The 20,270-nt window shown below is 49.9% G+C and overlaps 1 protein-coding gene across 1 annotated transcript; it reads right to left on the bottom strand.

Moving 5' to 3' along the window:
• Positions 1–406: 406 nt before the first annotated feature.
• Dnaja4 (DnaJ heat shock protein family (Hsp40) member A4) lies at positions 407–18,328 on the bottom strand. The gene is made up of 8 exons (XM_041638663.1): positions 17,877–18,328; positions 17,416–17,554; positions 10,944–11,124; positions 8,357–8,461; positions 7,513–7,740; positions 6,345–6,575; positions 2,351–2,451; positions 407–2,261 (listed from the first exon to the last, which is right to left on the bottom strand). Exons 1-8 carry the CDS (start codon positions 18,326–18,328, stop codon positions 2,046–2,048), a joined length of 1,653 nt encoding a protein of 550 aa, XP_041494597.1. The 3' UTR covers positions 407–2,045.
• Positions 18,329–20,270: the final 1,942 nt, after the last annotated feature.

Here is a 20,270-nt window from a genome sequence, read left to right as displayed (position 1 = left end):
GGCTAAAGGGTGAACATCCTGGTGAAACTGCCTGCTCGCTCTGTGCTCATCCTCAGGTCCAGCTCTCTAGACCAGTCTATGATTATTATAATGCTTGATTATTTCCCATCTCCACCCTGCTCACCCTCTTATAGCTACTGTCCTGTGTCCTCAGACAGCTCTCACCCTCACGGTTCGGAGGCTCCTCAGAGCCCTTGTCCCCCATGCCCTTCTGCTCTTCCCCACTTCTCTAGCCCTCCATTGCAGTTTACCCCGACTTCTGCACTCATCCCATTCCCCAAATGAAAGTTCCCCAGGAGAAAGATCATTCCTTCTGTCTACCAGTGTGAGTCAGGCTGGCACTTAATACTGTTGATAGTCAAGAAAAGAAAAAGCAAAGCCATTTGTCTCTCATAGCAGCTCAATTTTAATTTTAAAAGTGACAAATGTCCAGGTGGGAAGGTTAAGCGACACCCTGCAGATCTGAACAAGGGAGAGCTGAACACAGTTGTGTCCCATCGCTAGCTAAACAAGCTCTCCAGCAGTGACTAGGGCTCACAGCACAGGAACGGCAGCCGGAGTTGTGGTCTGGTTATAAATTGGATTAGCTGAATTCAATTTTAAGTCTGTCCTGGCCAGTGGTCAAGTGGGCATAGGTGGACTTTCTGTGCTTTGAACAAATTATGTTCCCCTAGCCAGCAAAGTTTTGGGGAGCCTGGTCCGGCTAGCTGGCTTCCCAACCAGCCACAGGTCTGGTTTGTCATTGGACCCTCCTAGGGGAGGTGCTCGGTCTGCATCCAACTCTCTGGTGACATAGAAACAAAATAAGGGTGGATCTGTCAGGTTAACCCAGCAGCTTCAGAAGCAGGGTGTTTAACGTTTGTAGAAAAGAAAGGAGTAGTAACGGCTAGAGGCTGAGGTAGCCTTATTTAAAGTGCAGTCTGCCTGCCAGGAACAAAGGAGTAACTACCTGTTCCAAGCAGCTGTCACTGTCAGTGGTATTCATGCCAGCTAACTAGAAGAACTTGGTTAGTTCCGTTCTCACCAAGCATCGCAAACAGGAAGCCCTTTGTAGTATGGCTGTGCAGTGAGTGGAACGGGCCTCGAGGAAGGAGCGGTCTGGAGAAGGTGAAAATACTGAGGGTTCTGTGCTATTGCATACCCTTACGTCATCCGGAGACCCCAGACGGCTGTGCTGGGGGCTGAGCCTTCAGCATTCTCCCTTGGGTACTTCTACATAGAGGCTGCCAGGAACACGGGAGGGTTTAGCCTTCTGAGGGTAAGCACTTTGGTGGGACAACATTGCAAAGGTTGTCAGCAGATACTCATTAAAACCACAACGAACAAGGTGTGGGGTCACAGGCAGATGGCTTTATTGGCTTATTTAAATGGGTTTGTCATCACAAGGCTTGGAAAGTTCAGAAAACTTCCTAGACAGATGGTTAGACAAACCCCTTTGTAACCACTCACGGGACAGACAGTGGGAGCTAGACTGGCCCTGCAGCTCTGAGTGCAGCCTACTCAGTATGAACAGGCATGCTGGGCCAAGTGCAAGCCATGTATGTGCTTTGTATTGTCTAAGAGTGCTAGAGTCTAGATTCAGAAATATTAGCAGACCTGAGCTCATACTTCGGTGACTTTGCCAAGGGAGGAAAGGGAGAAAAACCACAGTTTAGAGATGGACCAGACCTTCTTGGCCTTTGTTAGGGGCCAAGCGTTGCTCTCTGGGCCGACTGTGGAACTGAACCATGGCAAAGCCACTAAGAAGCACAAAGGGTCAATGTGGTACTAGCATCTCCAGAGTATGTCCTGGAAGTACAAATGAACAGATTCCATATGCAGACTAGACATGATTGAACTTAAAACATTTAAATATAAATCAGGCTATAACTTAAGTTACAACTAGAAGAGAAACAAGAAAACCCAAAGACAACTCAGCAATGAGGACTGCTGAACACATACACAGGACACCCCAAACATGAGGCTATTAAAGCGATGCCATTTTCATTGTGCCATGTTTACATTCATCGTGTACTAGTCCGAGCAGGCCATGCCACACTGCGCCATCATGCCGTCTGGCACTGCACACCAGCGCGGGGCCCTTCATCATCCTCCTCATAGGCCTCCCTGTGCTGGCGCCAGTTCTGCTCATTGGGATTGAACTCCTTCAGCTCCACCTGATCCATGTCCTCCGTGATCCTCACCTTCTGCCGCGCGGGGAGCAGAGCCTCCAGCTGAGAAAGCTTCTCCTGAGGAAGCCAGTGTTTCTCGGGGAAGACGACCTGCGGAGGTGAGCACACAGGGACGTGGGGTTTCTTTGCTTTCCGTCGAGGTAGTTGATGGTGTAACTCAGAGAAAAGGATGCACTTACTAAAAACTGTATGATCAGCATCCCTTTCTCCAGTGGGGCCTTGTAGATGGGCATTCCCTCGTTGCGCACACACTTCAGGTCTCCATGCTTTATCACCTCACCTGCACAGAGAAGATTCCTTTATGAGAAAGGAAGACAGGGAGCCTGGAGAGGCTGACTCCTCAGGACAGTGACGGTGGGCTCTACTGGCTCCGCACTGATGATGGGCAGACTACCCGGCTGGCCCACATCAGGAAGGCAGCAAGCACACTAAGACCTCTACCATGATGTGGACTGGTTTAAAGTCAGGCCCCCTCACCTGGCCTCCAATAGGGCCAGAACCTGCCCAGCTGTTTCTTCAAGCGATTGTGGATGTCCCTAACACAGAGAGGGTGTCTGTGCTGCTCACAGGTTCAGGCAGAGCTTAGAAAGGGATTCACAGGAGCCTCCCAGCTCCCTGCTCAAGGAACAGCTTCCTGACTGACTTGCCTGCTTACAAAGCATGTGCTCTGCTTCAGGCTGGTGAGCTGGGATATCCCGCACCACACGCTCTGCTTCAGGCTGGTGAGCTGGGATATCCCGCACCACACGCTCTGCTTCAGGCTGGTGAGCTGGGATATCCCGCACCACACGCTCTGCTTCAGGCTGGTGAGCTGGGATATCCCGCACCACACGCTCTGCTTCAAGCTGGGGAGCTGGGATATCCCGCACCACATGCTCTGCTTCAAGCTGGGGAGCTGGAATATCCTGCACCACATGCTCTGCTTCAAGCTGGGGAGCTGGGATATCCTGCACCACATGCTCTGCTTCAGGCTGGTGAGCTGGAATATCCCACACCACACGCTCTGCCTTGTCCATGCTGGCAATATCTCTAAAGGCAACATGGGAGCTTAGAACCTGGGGCACTTAAGATGCTCCCCTAAGACTAAAAGTGTCATCTCCCGGCAGGCATGGAAGACATCCGGGACAGAGAGGTGTCTGGAAAATGTGCCCATGAAAATGGACAAAGGCTGGGCTGTAGCTCAGTTGTCCAGGGCCTTCCTAGTATGCACAAGAGCCTATGTTCAGTCTGCAGTACCACAAAACGTAAGAGATAAAAACGGACAAGAAAAAGGAATGTTGAGAGAAAAAGGGGAAGGGATAAAGGAAGCTAAGGACATCTTTATTCAGCAGTTCCTCTCCAGGGGAACAGCGCTCTACAGAAAGTGGTGCGTCTTTCACAGTAGTTTTAAAATCTACAGTGTGCCAGTGCACTCTCCTTGGGGTCATCCCTGCCCATGGAGGATGGTAAGGTGACCGCGTGGCTGAACAGGCCAGGTTGTTGAGCTTTTGTGCTGTTAGCAGGGATGTCTTCTGCACCCTTTCTGTTTGTTTCCTCAGGTGCCACTTAATACTGTCCCCAGCCCAGCTCCCAAGAGCTGGGAGCTGGGAACCCTGAGGCCAAGAGTGGAAAACCATAAGGGAGAAAAGGGAAAAGCCCTGGCCACCTCTGCCAGAGGTAACCCCTGCTTTAATCAACCTTGAGTCCTCAAGAGATTCAACAGTGAAGGAAGGGGGAGAGAAACCAATACCAAAGGAGAAAGGAAAAGAGCATCACACACACACATGCACACACAAAATCCCCCAAAGAAATTCCTATCAGGTTTTTTAGATGCCCTGCCCTTTTCCTACCTGAGCAAGGAAATGGATTTCTAAGAGTTTGTTTCCCCTCCCTTTGGGATTCCTTCCCCATATCCCTACTTCTATCCTTGACTCCCACCTTCCCCAGGCTGGGGGCAGGAAAGGCAGAGGGAGGCCCTGCCTCAGGGAATTCTACCAGGATGCCCTGAACTTGTCATATTCTCCACCCTTGGTGAAGAACGAACTTTTCCAAAGAAGCCATTCAAATGCTGCAAGCCCTGGCTCTAAGAATGGCTACAGTCTGGGGTCTGAGACACACAACCAGGCTGGTCCTGTTCATAGCAATGACCTGAGGCCTTGTGTGAGCCACAGGTCCTTAAACTTTCTACTTCAAGTGACAGGAGGAACTGGGCAGCTGGGAGGGTCGTGGCGCAGAGCCTGTAGAAAGGCATCGGCTTTTAAAACGGTACAGACTGCATCACGGTGCAGTGCTTGCCAATGACCCTGGATGAAGTACGCATGCACACCACAAACAGAAGAGCAAATGGGGTAAAAGGTTAGTGACAAATCTCATACTGGTGGACCTTGTATGTTTTTATCTCTACAACGTTTTGTAAGCTTGAGAAATGTTTTGTTTTTGAGACAGTCTCATTCTTACAGCTTTTTCTAAGTCTGATCCTCTTGCTCAAGCTCTCCCCGCTGAGCTTACAAGCCTGCTCCAGCACACCTGGTCTGTGTGGAGCTGGGGACTGAACCTAGAGCTTTGCTCTATCCACTGAGCTACATCCCTGCACATACACACATTGTCTCCACCGAAAGAGCATCTTTCAGACTCAGCCCAGGCTGGCTTCAGTCTTGCAATCTCTGACTCCAGCATACTGAGTACTAGGATTATGTGCATATACCAACATGCATGTAAGTTTGAAACTCAGATTTTTAAAAATCACCATAAATTGATGAGTTTAGAAACGCAATCTCATTTCCCATCACCTCCAGCAAAGGAGTCAGAGGGAGGCAGCAGACAAGACTGGGAAGAAGGGAAGGCAGGAAGGGATTTGGGCAGAGTCAGGAGTGGTCCTGGAGGCTGGCCACAGACGCAGGTGCTCGCCTGCCCCACAGGACTTGGGTCTTATCACCAGCTCCCACCGCCTGTGCTGCAGGCTTTTTACAACCCCCCAACCTCCTTATTGGAAACCCCTGCCTGTGCCAAGACCCCAGAGCACCTAAATTGCTCAGCTTCTTCCATATTATGCAGACACCTTGGCTGTGCACAGCTGCCTTTGCCATTAGCCCAGCCTCAACCTCAGTCCCTTCTAGGCAGGTGCTCTAGAGCCTGCATGGATCCATGACGTGTGTAAATCAGCCTTCCTGGATGCTGAGAGCCTGGGGTCCCAGGACCCCTTTTCAGCCCAGAGACAGCTCCCATGGGTGTGTGCAGTCAGTTCCTGTGGAAGCCTCTGAAGAGAAGCTCACAGCTAATGTCTTCCCCCCCCCCCCCCCCACTGCAGGAAAATGCTATTTGAAAACGTTCTCATAGGTAACAGCTCAGAAACCAGAGGAACATACAAGAATCAGCACAGACCCTACTTGATAGAAAAGGCTTGTGATCAGCTGTGGTCCACTACCAAATGTGTAAATTTTAAGCAGATCTGGAAGAGTCTATATAAAACTTCAGGCTCAGAAGATTCTTACTTGGGGGCTGGAGAGATGGCTCAGTGGTTAAAAGCATTGCCTACTCTTCCAAAGGTCCTGAGTTCAATTCCCGGCAACCACATGGTGGCTCACAACCATCTGTAATAAGGTCTGGTGCAGACATACAGACAGAATATTGTATACATAATAAATAAATATTTAAAAAAAAAAAAAAAAAAAAAAAAAAAAAAAAGAAGATTCTTACTTAAGAGCCCCTTCCTACCCCAGGAGAATAGTAAAGAAATTCATCACATTCTCCAGTCATGCATGGTAACTTCATAGCGTGAGGCTGACGAGATGCGCAGCGGGTAAAGGCTCTGGCTGCACAAACGGCGACCAGAGTGGACCCAGAACCTGCAGCAGAGGACAGGATCAACTCCCCAAAGTTGTCCTCTGACCTACACACACACACAGTATATTGTAAGAAATTAAATTTAGGGGTTTGAAAGATTGTTTAGCAATTAAGAATAGGTTCTGTTCTTATAGTTCAGGAGCAGAGTTCAGGTCCCACGTCAGGTGACTGCTTGTATGTAACGCTAGCTCCAGGAAGATCCTCTGGCCTTCACAGGTACACTTACACTGCGCACACACCCACACAAGGGCATATACACATATGCATAATTAAAAATAAAATATATCCTTAAAAGAATAAGATGACTTCATTATTTTAAAATATTTAGAGTATGGGGAGGGCGGTACCTACCTGACCTGGATGTGATAACAAGGACTCGATCATCCAGTGTTTTTATTGTCTTCTTGAAGCCACAAAGAGCTTCAGAAAGCTGAATTTTCATTTTCATGATCAAATCATGGCCTCGTCTCTGAAAGACACTATGATCCTTCTGATCAAGCACAATTATGACATCACCAGGCTCCAGCTCAGGCTCCTGATCTCCTTCTCCATGAAACAGTATCTTTTGCCCATCCTTCATACCTATGAAACATCACCCTTCGGATTAGCCACTTCTCACAGCAGAGCTCAGCGCTGTTGAAGGGACCGAGATCTTTGGGGCTCTTAACTCATTAAACCTCCACCTCCCGTGGGCACGGTGTTGGAGGAGTAGCTGGGATAACTGCCTAGCAAAAGCTTTACTTCCACCACTGGCTGAGTCAAAGGCGAAGCAGGAAAAGGGCGAATAAGATCCCACATCTGACCAGATCACACTCCTAGGCCACGTGCACTCAAGTGTGAGGAGGTCACAACCCACTTCAGGATCTGTGGCCTGAAGCCAAGAGAATGCTGGTTACAGACACAAGGTCAAGGCAGGTTTAAGTTCTTCTAGCAGCTCATGGCTTGACTTGGTCTCATCTGATAGATGACATATTTGCTGGATCAGAAATTCAGAATCAGGATCTTTGGAAAAACAGAAGGGACTGAAATGTGCCTTAAGACGATGGTACCAGATGAGACAGCAAGGAGAGGCACTGCATTTGGGAGAATCTGGAGCAGCAGCGGGGAAGGGATGGGGGTGTGTGGGGTGTGTGTGTGTGTGTGTGGTGTGTGTGTGTGTGTGTGTGTGTGTGTGTGTAGGGGGAGACAGGTCCAAAAACCTTAACAAGCTCTGGCACCCAGTAAGCACTAAAAGCTGTTGGGAAGAATACTTTAAAAGATTCTAAAGGACACTGAGAAGGACAGGTGAGGGCAGTTGAACAATCCTGAAGTCAAGGCTTCATTGGGAAAACTTTTAAAAGTTTTTCTGTGACCTCATTGGTCCTTCCTCAGGCCAGGGAAGGTCATAGGAAGATGCCCTGGAAAGGGACTCCTGGCAGTCCTTGTCTGGTAAACATGCTGCCACAGAGCCACATCCCTGACACCCCATGGATGCCATGACTAGCATGTGAGCCCTACAGCGCTAAGCGCGCAGCCTCACCTTTCTCCACGTGTACCTCGATAATCTTCTTCTCGCGGATAACTTTGGCACCGCTGCAGTTCTCACAACGGTCCTTGGGGTTGATGCGCTCGCCCTGGCCCTTGCACTCGATGCACACAGTCTGGATCTGCTGCACCATGCCCGGCCCGATCTGCTGAATATGGATCTGCATCCCTCGCCCCTTGCACAGGGGGCACTTCTCCACGGACCCCTTCTTCCCGCCAATGCCTGCGGAGGGAGGTGGGAGACAACAAGCAGGAGAGCTGCATTCCTTTCAGCAGGGAGCCGCCTATCCTGCTGGGCACCGCCTTGGGGCTGTGTGGAAGGGAACAGGCAGGCAGAGCCTCTCCAGATGTTAACTTCTAAACCCCAGGGCGCTCACACCCACGCCACAGGTGCATGGCATGCAGGGAACTACAGGACCCAAGTCATCAGTGCAGGCTGTCACAGTTGGACTAGCTCTCTGTGGGACATTTGTGTGAATTATATTAACCTAAATAAGGCTTTACTGGGGCACAGGCACATTCCCTCACGCGCTGTGATGGCAGAAGAAAGCTGATGTTTGCTGCTGCACCCTTCACAGGGAAACCGCCAACCCCCACATTAGGAGAAATGTCCAGACTTTGAAACTTTTAGGATAAATATCAACACACTGAATAGCTGTTCAACCCAGAAAAATAGAAACATTCAAACAGGTGCAGTCCCAGGTGGGACTGCAGGGTTCCCTGTTTCCAAACCCTGTTTGGCCCCCATATTTGAAAAGATCAATTATTTTTCCCTGAGCTAGGAAACAAGTAGAAACAAGAGATCTGAGTGTGAGAGTCGTTCCAAAATTAGTTTTTACCTTCACATTTCTCACAGATTATATTTTTCTGGAGGGCCAGTTTCTTAGTGATTCCATTATATAAGTCTTCCAGAGTTACCGACAGCTGGTGCACGACATTCTTGCCTGCCGAGGGAGAGAGAGCCAGTTACGGACTGATCCGACCTCGGCCTTACTATACATCATGACCCTTGCGGAGTCCCTATTGCACAATATTAGTTGAAGATGTGTTACATTTGTTTATGCTGTGGAACATTTGTTTAATGATGCAAAGATGTGTTGCATTCTTTGTGCTGTATTTGTTTAACTCAGTGAAGCTGTGTTACTTTGCCTGTCTAACACTGATTGGTCTAATAAAGAGCTGAATGGCCAATAGTGGGGCTGGATGGCAGAGAAAATAAATAGGAGAACTATGAGAAGATCAAGGAGCAAGAAAAGAGGAGGCCTGCTACCTAGCCAGCCTCTGAGTAAGAAGTAAAACAAGCTAGGCAGAAATAGAGGAAAGTAAAAGTCCAAAGGCAAAAGGTAGATGGGATAATTTAAGTTTAAAAAAAGCTGGCTAGAAACAAGCCAAGCTAAGGCCAGGCATTCATAAGAAAGAAATAGACTGTGTGTGTGATTTATTTGGGACCTGGGTGGTGGGCCCGAAAAGAGCCCAGAGAGTAAAAAACAAGTCCCCAATACTCAGAGCTGGGGCCAAGCCCCTCCTCCCCCAGAGAAGTAAGGCTTCAGCATCCAACCAACCCATCCTCCAGGTGCCCTGCCAAGATGGAGAACTTCCACCTGTCAAAAAGCCTCCACCTGTTTTCTGAGAGCACATCTGAGGGCAGGGAGACATGAAGTCCTCCACGGGAAAAGCCCTTTTCTCAGACGAAGGTCTGAGTCTCCTCCACTGACTCTTGCACGGGCACCAGGCCACTTACTCTCCAAGCCTTCCTGCATACATGGCCAAGCAGCAGTGCTTTCTGACCAAATCTTATACCTGCATGCAGGATGGGGTGGGGGGCCTAGCCCGCAGGGTGCAGTACACCTGCTCCCGGAGACCAACACAGCAACACCTTCCTTGCTGCCCAGGTGTTCTGGGTGTCACTAGGACAAGGTGTCCTGGTTTATTGGCTGCCAACTTTGAGAGATGACTTAATTAAGGGCGTGAAGCTTTTTATTTCAGGACAGCTAGGGAGCTGGGCAAGAGAATGCCAGGAGTTTTAATCATGTCCACACTGTCAATTACACGAGCAGGCAGAACACCCAGAGGCGGGGACAGATTTTCCCTCATAAACACTGTGATTTTCAGAACACTGTGTGCAAAGAATTGACTGACACCCATGCTTTTTAAAGTTCAAGGCCAATTATAATGTGAGAACAAATACACTCACCCAGGTCACACATCTTAAAACTAATGAAGGACACATTTCTCCTGATTTTATCTAGCAGTGTAGTCAGCCTGCTGTATATATGGCTTTAGGATCCAAAGTGGATTATCAGCAGTGAACTGGCAGGGGAGGGGCTGTGGGCCAGGGAGAATTCGACAACACAGCAGGCACTGCTGGTAGGCAGCGGGTGGGGAGGAGAGAATGACGAGGATGGAGCACGGTGGGCAGGGTGATTTATCTAGCGTGCACCAAGCTCTGGGAGGCAGAAGCAGGAGGATCATAAGTTCAAGATCATCCCCCAGCTACATAGGGAATTTGAGGGCAGCCCAGGACACATGGAACCCTAACTCAAAAAGAAAGGAGGTATGGGGGAGGAAGAGGGTAAGGGGAAGATGAACCCAAGGCAGCAGGGGGTTGGGCTCATTTACCTCCCGGGGTTGAAGCTGTTAACCAGAATGGATTTTGAAACGGTTATTTATTTTACAAAGATTTTAAAACAGAGGTCAACTCTGTCTCTTAGAAAACCTGATGTTGGCTGGGTATGAGGCCACCCTGAACAGGGCAGTGTCCCATCACAGTAATGAGAGAGCCTACAGGCCCTGGCTGGGATGGGGCCCAAGAGTTGGTGAGAAGTGGTGGGGGGAGGGAAGAGGGCCACTCTTGACAGAAGATTTGTTAAGCATTGAGGGGTCAATTTTGTCCCTTTGGACACTTTGGTGCCCGATCCAAAACAGATTGACTTGACCTTCCAAGGGTATCACTATGCAACTCCAGCTGGCCTAGAACTCAGTAATACTCCTACCCCGGCCTCCTGGATGCTAGCAGTACACATGTTCCTCTATTCTGTCTATAATCCCATCCCCTCTTTTTATGTGGAACACTGGAAAGGTACACAAAGAGCTTCCAGCAGCCTGAATACTAAAATTCAGAACTATTTTAAAAATCCCCAAATACCACAAGCACACCCTTTTAAAGCATACATCTCAATTCCTGCAGCATGTACAATATAAAGCTTGCTTACATGTTCACAAACATTACAGGCTGGGAAGACAGCTCAGAGGGTGAGGGCATTTACCACCAAGCCTGAGAACCTGAGTTCCGAAGGAGAGAAGCAACTCTTGCAAGTTGTCTCTGTCTTACACACACCGCTGCTCGTGCATGCACGCACGCACACACACACACACACACACACACACACACAAATAAATGGGAAAAATTAAGTTAAAACCATTTACCTCTTCTCTCTCTAGTCATCCGTCCTCCACCACCAAAGAACATGTCAAAGATATCCATGGGCGAAGAGAAGCTGGGGCTACCCGAGCCCCCTTCTTTAATTGCCTGTTCTCCACCTTGGTCATAGATGTCTCTTTTCTTTGGATCTGAAAGTACTTCATATGCCTGGGATATAAGTTTAAACTTTGGGGAAAAAATGAGAGATTTAAAATGAGTCCCAGAGAGGTTTGAGATATTTTCCTATATGCAAGCCTACCTCCAAATGTAATCACAAAAGCCTGTCCCTCCAGCCATTAGTCTACATATTTGCTGTCTTTTTTAAGTGGGACGTAAGGGACAAACATCATAAAGAAATTTGTTCCGAGAACAGGGTTAGAAATAGGAAGGGGGAAAAAACTTGTCTCCACGCAGGCAGAACCAGCTAGAAGACATGGGGTACCCCTGGAGATAGGAGACCCAGCAAGGCTTCACCTATAAATGGCTGCAGCCCAGGGCTCCAGGTGCCTCAGGGTTTCCAGCTACAGGGACCACTTTCCTAGTTTACAGGTGTGAAATTCAACCACAGCCATCTGTGAGCACCTGCTGGCATGCCAGCTGCTGCGTGTCGACCTACACTGCCCCTCGCGGTCCTGCCCGACAATCCTGGCGGGCATGGGGGAGATGTCCACCTGCCTCACCTGTCAACAATTCCTGTGGCACTATTCCCCCAGCCGCCACTCCTGAACTTGGTGACAGACATAGTACCCCATGTGTGGCACACCTGCCAAAAATTTATCACCAGAAGCCAACTGTAAGGAAAGAACTAGTAGATGGGCAGTGGTGGGGAACGCCTTTAATCTCAGCACTAGGGAGGCAGAGAGGCAAGAGGATCTCTGAGTTCGAGGCCAACCTGGTCTACAGAGTGAGTTCCAGGACAGCCAGGGCTACACAGAGAAACCCTGTCTCAAAACCCAAAAAATAAACAACAAAAAGAACTAGGAAACCCAAATTGAGGGAGAGACATTCTGTAAATCTAAAAGACAGGACAACTAAATAAACCAAACACAGAGGTTCATTCTGGGATGTATTACACACGGGGAAAAATGGCTAGAAAGGATGCTCTTGGAACAAATGGGGAAATATTAAACATGTTCCCATGTGAAAGTCATACATTTGCTAATTCCTGTGGTGTCCTTCTCCCAGGGAGAGTATGCTGCATGCAGTATTTAACTGCATATTATTCACAAAAGCTCAAATAGGACAACTATGTGACCATTTATTTGTCGTTGTGGAGGGTATGTTTCCAGTCACGGTCTTCTCTTAAGTATACGCACCTTCCTAAAATAAGACATACACTGAAACATGCAGTTCTGTCCTCTGCCACCTTGTGGCTGGCTCCTTTCAGCCTGTTCCGCACCAAGCCTGTGAACTGTGACCCTACCAGGCCACCATCCTCGCTGCGACCTACAACCCAACTCTGCCTTCCTCTCCTCTCCGGCCTCTGCTGTTTTTGTTTTGTTTTTATAGATGGTCTCACTTTGTAGCACAGGCTGGCCTAGAACTAACTCACTGTCACCCAGGATGATTTCAAACTCACAAGTCTTCCTGCCTCCATCTTCCAAGTTCCTGATTCCAATTCTGGCTCTGGTCCACAGCCTCGTTGCTCTTTCTGAAACTGAACCATGTGCCCCCGGGGTCCCTGTGACAAGCACAGGTCTTCCTGTCTCTGCTGGAAGCCTCCTTTCCCAGCCCAACCCCACAAGTCCCAGCTTTCACGCTGCAAGCCCACCTGCGGTCTCTCAGCCCTACCAAGGCAATATTTTCTATCAAGCTATACCATCTATTTTTTATTTTGTTTTATTTTGGTTTGGTTTTTTTGAGACTGGGTTTCTCTGTGTAACAGTTCTGAATATCCTGGAACTCTCTTTGTAGACCAGGCTGGCCTCTAACTCACAGAGATCCGCTGCCTCTGCCTCCTGGGTGCTGGGATTAAAGGCGTGCGCCACCACCGCCCGGGCTCACTGTACCATCTACTACTCTTGCTATGGCCCACTGTGAGAGAAACCCCATGAAGACAGGGTTTCTGTCAACTTGGGAGTACTAAGGGCATCCCTAAGCCTACAACTGTGTCTGCCATTTGGATGATATTTGGCAAATATTTACTAAATGAAGAGCTCAATTCTGGAAGTTCAGAGATGAATAAATGAGGTTGGCTCTTGACCCTCCTGAGGCTGATTTTTACTCTGAAGGACAGACGTGTGTGTGTGTGTGTGTGTGTGTGTGTGTGTGTGTGTGTTAGATATCCCTATGTGCATGTAGGCTCCCTTGGAGGACAGAAGGGGACATAAGGATCCCCCTGGTGCTGGAGTTACAGGGGGCTGTGAGCCACCTGACCTGGGTGCCAGGGACCCGTGCATGGTAAGCGCTCTTCACCTCTCAGCCATTTCTGCAGCCCCCAGGAGGGAGTGCTTACCATGCAAACCTGATGACCCAAGTTCAGATCTCCAGAGCACACACAAAAGCTGTTGTGGTGTGCATCTGTAACCTCCAGTACTATGGGAGGAGACAGGGGTTGCTCTAGGGCCAACTAGCCTGGAGTACTCTGCAGAGTAGCAGAAACAAGAAAGACGCGGCTTCAAAAGCAAGGCAGAAGGCAAGTACTGACTCCAAAAATTGTCTCCCCTCCACCAGAGGCTGTGGCATGCTTGCACCTCCATGCTAACACACAAAACCATCAGCATCATACACCCGGCAGTTAGATCTTTAGACAAATTAATTCCTATAATTTTTTTTCAAGGAAGTATCACCCACTACCATTGCTTTCCTCAGCAAAACAAAACCATAAAATCACACCAACCTGAGACAGGGGTTCTGTAAACAGTTTGGAAGGTCAGGAAGTAACTAGGCTGCCTGCCCCTGGGGCTTCTGGTCTCTTTGAAAGCAAGGATGCTCCAGGAGAGGGCCTACTAAAACACTCACCAAATACCCAGAATGCCCCAAAGAGGCTAGGATCTTACAGACAGACTGAAGAATGAACAGAACTGCCCTGTCACTTGGTGGATTCAACTGCAGGTCAGACCTGATGGGACAGAGGCCCCAAATGCTGGTAAGAGGTCCTCCTACCTCTGGGGACCCCGTACTCCAGAGTCTAACTCAGCTTCTACGAAGGTCTCCTTTCTTCCCAGTTGGGACTAGGGTTCTCTGATCTTTACCATAGACTCTTCATGTAATTCAGCTAAGAAATGGCTCTGAGAGCCACATAGCTTATGATAAGTTATTAAGTGAAGAAAAAAGAAAGCCAGGTATATTAGCTCATCCTATAGTCCCTGCACCCGAGGAGGCTGAGGCAGGAGGGTTGCCATGAAGTCACCTGCACTGCTGGATGAGACTGTAACAAAGTGAGATCAGAAACAAAAGGAAGGGTGAGTGGGGGTGGGGGTGATTGGAGAGACACCCAGTCGGACCAGGCATGCTCTGAGTGGCTTTTCTTCTATACTCTGAAACTTCCTAGATTTTCCTTTTTCTTTAAGACAGCATCTAACAAATCCCAGGTTGCCCAAGAACTTACTATATAGCAAAAATAGCCTTGAACTTCAGATCCACTTACTTTTATCTCCCAAATACTAGGATTGCAGGCATATACCATGACACCTGGCTGTTGTGGCACTGGGCACCAAACCCTGGGGCCCTGTGCATGCTGGATAAGCACTTTACCAACTGAGCTATAGCCCAGCTCCTACTCTGAAAACTCTGTACTGTTACAGTCTGCCAAGAGCTTTATCTTGAAAACCTGTCACTCAAACTAAAATTTACAATGGAACTGGCCAAAGGACCAGACACGTCTCAATAAATGATGTCCTCTCGCCACCCCTGAAAGGGACTATTGCTGGCCTGCCCCTCTGGGTCTTGCAGAAAACCAACTGCAGCTAGAACAAGCACAGACTCCATGCAGGGCAGAGTGACGACAAACACAGACTGCCCACTGCTTAGCAACACAGGACAACAGAGCAGAAAACAAAGACCAACACTGAGGGCTTCCCAGCTGTCCCAGGACAAGGTGGGAAAGCACAGACTCAGTCTAGTTTTGAGGACGACCTTAATAATCTAGTGACAAACTTAGGTGAAAAAAAACCCAGCAAATTCCCACCCACAGCATATAAAGGAGTCCAAAACTACACACAAAATCCTCACAAAAACTTGGGGAAAAGACCTGGAAAAGTCGGCATGGTGTGCCCAGCACATCCCAGGACAGGAGAAGCTGTTTGATGAGTGATGGAGTGAAGGAGCCTCCTGGGATCTCTCCAGCAGTTTCTACAGATTGCGTCCCCAGTCTCCTCACCCCCACTGCTTCGCAATCCACAGTTCCCCCCAGTCCTCCTCCACTCTGGCTTTCCCCCTACTTCTGAAAACGCTTCTGCATACATGTGGAATTACAGAATTAAAAAGTCTTTCTTCTCCTGACCTCAGGCATGAATAGACCCCCACCCACCCACTCATGTGGAACATGCACAAGACTAATAAGGTCCATCACGGTAGGATAGGGATGAGGGTTGGTCAGCCAGTCTGTGGTCAGGAGCAACCTCTGCCAAGATGTCTTAGAAAAGAAGTAAAAAAAAAAATGGATCACCCCCTCATGGGAAGTAAAGAGGGAGATGCATTTCCAAAAGTGGGTACACACTGCCCCACTCCCGGCAAAAAAGATGGACCTGCCCCTTCTCACTGTGTAAAAGATTTATTTAATACTAACTTGGATACCTGGCTATAAACAAATATTCGTTTCAAACAAAGGGCAAATGACCTGCCCAGGCAGGTAGGTACTATGTGAAGAAGGCAAATGTAACCACACCAAATGCACCCTCATCTCAAACAGTATGCAAATGGGGAACTGCTTGGTGAACGTGATGTGACTGGAGCCAGAGTGGAAGGCTTTCCTCCAAGCTGCCTGCTGAACATGATGTCAGAAGCCTAAAAGCTCTCCTTAAAGGAGACAGTCAGCAGGGCTGGAGAGATGGCTCAGCAGTTAAGAGCACTGGCCACTCTTGCAGAGAACTAGGGTTCAATTCCCAGCACCAATATGGTAGGCTCACAACCGTCTATAACTCCAGTTCCAGAGGACCCAACACCTGACCTCCAAGGGCACCACAGGCAGGCACGTGGTGCACAAATACACACTCAGGCCAAGCACCCATACACAGAGAAATATAAAAAAGAAAATGGCAGAGACAGACAACCAGGAACTGAGGGAATACATGTGCGAATCACTGACACAATGCCGGTGATGTTAAAAGCTACAGTAAGCCACCTAAATATAGACCGGAGCACACAAACGGGTGGAACGGGCTTACAGCGAAGTGCCTGAAACTTGTGACAGCCACGTTCGGCACATGTGGCTAAATATAAATATTCTATCATTGCCGCCACCAGCCAGCCTTCCTTAAGTAGCTTGCCTGCTCCAGCTTGGAATTACAAAGACAGACAGGCATTTTGATCCAAGTGTCATTTCCACAGATCTAAATGCTAGATGGGATGATGACTGTGACTCCAAAAGCGGTCCAGACGCCACTGCTCTCAGCTTCTACCACGGCACTCACCCCAAAACTCATCTGGGACATCCAAAAGTTTTTTGCTCCCCCCTTTGGTTTGCTTGTTTTCTTTTTTAAATAGCAAATGTGAAGGGGAAAAAAAAAACGGGATAGCTAGCCAGCTCTCCTTACAATGGCTGGTACACTTAGTCGCCTATTCAGGTGGGGCATGTCCTCTTTGGGAACAAAATGAATGTTTTATTTCTGTAAACAGGATGAAAGGTTTAATTTAGGTCATTAATACGCAGGGCATTTCAGCCTATTATCTGTAGGTACTTATGGTCAACTGCGGGTCATTTGTCACAGGAAACCCGGAGTTCTCACTATAAACAGATGTGTCAGGTTACAGACTTCTGCATCCCTGTTTAACAACAACCAAAAAAGTGACAATTCAGTGTCCTAAAACTGGATACAGGCAGGAGGTGGCCTCACAGATCACATCCACTCATTTCCTCTCAAAAGGGACACTGGGTTTGTCTAGGGTACAACTGAGATCACAGAAACTCATCCCTAGGGCTTATGCAACAAATGGAATATAAACACAAAAGTAGTTCGCTGCCAGCCGTGCCCACCAAGCACGCAGCTTCTGTTCACCCGTGCCGGGGTTTCTGGTTTGCTGGCGTCCTCTCCCACAGGAATGCCAGCAGGAGTTGTGAGAGCTGGGCTCGCACAGGTCAGTGCCGGAGCCCACCAGGGTCCTCACAGCCGGGAGGCAGAGGCTCCCAAAACACTTGTAGAGTGGCTGCTGGGGCTCGCAGCCCGCACCAGTCGCAGCCGGCTAGGTGTCCCCCACTGACCGCGCCCCGTGGCCTCCCTCAGACTGGCGCGGCGCCTGCAGACAGCCTCCGCGTCGCCGTCAATAATTCACAGCCCGGGTCCTCCCGTGACCCCGGCGCCCCGCGCAGCCCCGCACCTTCTCGCCCTCATCTGGGTTCTTGTCCGGGTGGTACTTGAGCGCCAGCTTCCTATAGGCCTTCTTGATCTCCTCCGGGGACGCGCTGGGCTTTACCCCCAGGATGTCATAGTACTCGGTTTCCTTCACCATCTTGTTTCTGCGGGGTGGGGCGGGCGAGGCGGGTCAGCGCGTCCCCGACGCCCCCGGGGCCCCCGGCCCGCGCCCCCGCCGCCGGCCTGCGCGTCACCGTCTCGGTCGCCGCCGCTCCCGGGGCTCCGTCCCGAGCGTGCGCCCGGGACCCACTTGCGCGCCCGGCACAGCCGCACTCGAGCCGCCGGCGCCTCCGCCGCGGGCTTTTATTCGGCGCCGGCGGAAGGTTCCGCTAGGAGGCGTGACGCCACAAAGACCCAGAACCTTCGCGGAGGTTCCGGCGGCTCCTGGGCTCGGTTCTCGGGCCAGCCCGGCGCGCGCGCGCTCACCCGCTCTCCTCGGATGTCTGCTCCTCCGGCTGGCCGTCCGACTCCCCGGAGCTCCAGTTCTGACCGCCGCGGGCCATGGTGGGGGGCTCGGGCTTCGTGGCGGAGGGCTCCGGTTTCGGGGTGGAGGGTGCCCGCTGCCGACTGTCACGCCGCCCCGAGGCCGGCCCCTTGCCCTTGCGTGGGTCCGCGGGGTTGACCCTCTCTGGGATCCGCTGGCCTGCAGGAGGACCTCGTGTGCGCGAACCCTGGGCGGGGAGCTTGGACTGGGAGGGATGTGAGAGTGCTGCCGGCTCCACCCGGCCTCTGCCCCGGGGTGTGGCTGCCTTCTGTTCGGTCACTGCAGGGGTGTGCTCTGGGGCCTGCCTCGGATTGTTGCATTTTTGAGGGGGTTGGGGATGGCCGCCCTCTGTGGTGGTGTCGAGATCCTGCGGTTGCTGTTTCCCCCTAGGCATCTTGAAGGCTGGATGACCCTTAGCTTTGCAGGTGTGAACAGTGGTCTTCAAGTGGCCTGAGTTTGGGCACTGGTCTTTCTACTGCCCACAGCTGGAAACCTCATAAGTACCCCAAGGGTGAGGAGTGACGTCTCCCAGCTGTGAGCAGTGTTGACGTCTGTCACGTGTGAGCAGTGACATCTCCCAAGTCTCTCAAGGATGGGCAGTGATCTTTCTTTTCTCAGGAGTGGGTATCCCCTTCCCCAACATATCAGTGCACAAAACGACCGAGGTAGAACCACACTTAGTGGGGCCAGTAGTCCTGATGTAACGGGTGCCGAAGAGGACAAGGAAGGCCAGGCGGTCCAATCTTCCACTTCTCTAGGCTGCTCTCAATGGGTGTCATGATCGTGACTACTAAAATTTGTGGGCGTGGAACGGCCGTTGCAGCGCCATCAGAAGACTGCAGGCCCCTCTGGGCTAAGCTACCTAGGGTTCTGTTGGTGCTACACTACCTAGGAGAGGAAGCCGCCCTTCCAGCTCCCTGGAATCCTCTGACCTAGGTTTTGATCTGGCAGCTGAAGCTCCTCTTACATGCGTGCCATAGGGATACAAACGACTTAATACCCATGAAAAATTAAGCCAGGCCACCAGCTTCTGTTCCTAGGAACATGGCTCAGGAACATGGCTTTTCTCCCTCTCGATCTTGCTCCTGGAGAGCAGTAGCTGCCTTTGGCCAGTTTCAGAGCTGGAGGTCAGGAATGTGGGGAGCCAGTCCCATATCTTCTCTCCTACACAAACCTCTGCCTCTGGGCTTAGTTCTCCACTACTGGGACGTGTTCATTGTCGAGTTCTCAAATCCCTCAAGGACACCTACAAGGATCAAACAAGATGATGTCTATAGAGCTAGCCAGAACCTGCCTGGCTCATAGGGATCACTTGGAAACTTTTCCTCCTGTATTTTTCTTTTTTTCCTGTTTTTTGTTACTGCTGTTGCTTTTGAGACAGGGTCTTACAACATAGCCTAGACCACCCTTAAACTCAGAATCCTCCAACCTCAGTCTCCAGTGCTGGGATTACAGGCATGAGGCATTATGTTAGCTCATCTGAAAACTTCTAAAACTCTAACCTACATCCCAGACATTGCAGAGCTTCCAGGTGCAGGTGCCCTGTCAGTGGGCCCAGGGTTGAAGCCAGAGCTGGGAACAGACAGCCTCACATCCTTGTGTGGACGAATGGTGTTGGTAGGATGGGTATGGGTGGAAGGTGTCTCACTGAGCAGAACTTGGGCACGGAACTGGACTGCGAATTCGGGTAGCAGGGATGTCTGGTTACAAATCCAGCATTACTTTCTTTTTGTCTTTTTTAAGACAGGGTCTTAGTTTATCTTAGTTTATAGCCCAGACTGGTCTCAAACTTGTGGTCTTAAGCTTCCAAGTCTTGAGATTACAGGTGTGTGCTGCCTCGCCGGCTACCCAGCACCTTCCCAACTGTGTTCTTAGGCAGGCGAGTCTTTCTGAGCTTACCACTCACCTGCTTCAGCCATTACGTGCTGATCTCTTTTTTTTTTTTTGGACAAGGTTTTTCACTCTGTATCCCTGACTGTCCCAGAACTCATCATGTAGACCAGGCTGGTCTTGAACTCACAGAGATCCACCTGTCTTTTTTCCTCTCAAGTTCTGTTTAAAACTTGGACTTTTTTTTTAATCTAAGCTAAATGCAGATAAAAATGTTCTTTATGAACCTCTAGACTTTCCTCTGAGCCTAGATCTGAAAAGGCTATGTCTCTAAGATGACCCCAGCCACCCTTAAAATTCCTGCCTGAAAAACTCAGGCTAGCAGAGAAGCATTAGCCCACATCTGTGATTAGGGTCCCAGTCTCCATCAGAGGGTGGACTCCTGACTGGTCCCTGTGCACACAGCCACCCAGGCTCCTTTACACCACCCAACCCTTTAAAATCTC

Source organism: Microtus oregoni, unplaced genomic scaffold, assembly GCF_018167655.1.
Source record: "Microtus oregoni isolate MIOR12 unplaced genomic scaffold, Mior012 000055F_ref0000237, whole genome shotgun sequence".
In the NCBI taxonomy this organism is placed as follows: domain Eukaryota; kingdom Metazoa; phylum Chordata; class Mammalia; order Rodentia; family Cricetidae; genus Microtus; species Microtus oregoni.
The sequence above is the reverse complement of the archived record's forward strand: the minus strand, read 5'-3'. Positions and strand labels throughout refer to the sequence as shown.

What these genes read in the sequence shown, in the direction of transcription:
- Dnaja4 (XM_041638663.1), bottom strand. Translation starts at nt 18,328, where the DNA reads ATGCCTAGGGGGAAACAGCAACCGCAGGATCTCGACACCACCACAGAG. An exon ending in CAGACATCCGAGGAGAGCGG is followed by an intron (nt 17,555 to 17,876) that starts GTGAGCGCGCGC and finishes CCCACCCCGCAG; the next exon opens with AAACAAGATGGTGAAGGAAA. An exon ending in AATCTGTGAGAAATGTGAAG is followed by an intron (nt 7,741 to 8,356) that starts GTAAAAACTAAT and finishes CTCCCTCCGCAG; the next exon opens with GCATTGGCGGGAAGAAGGGG.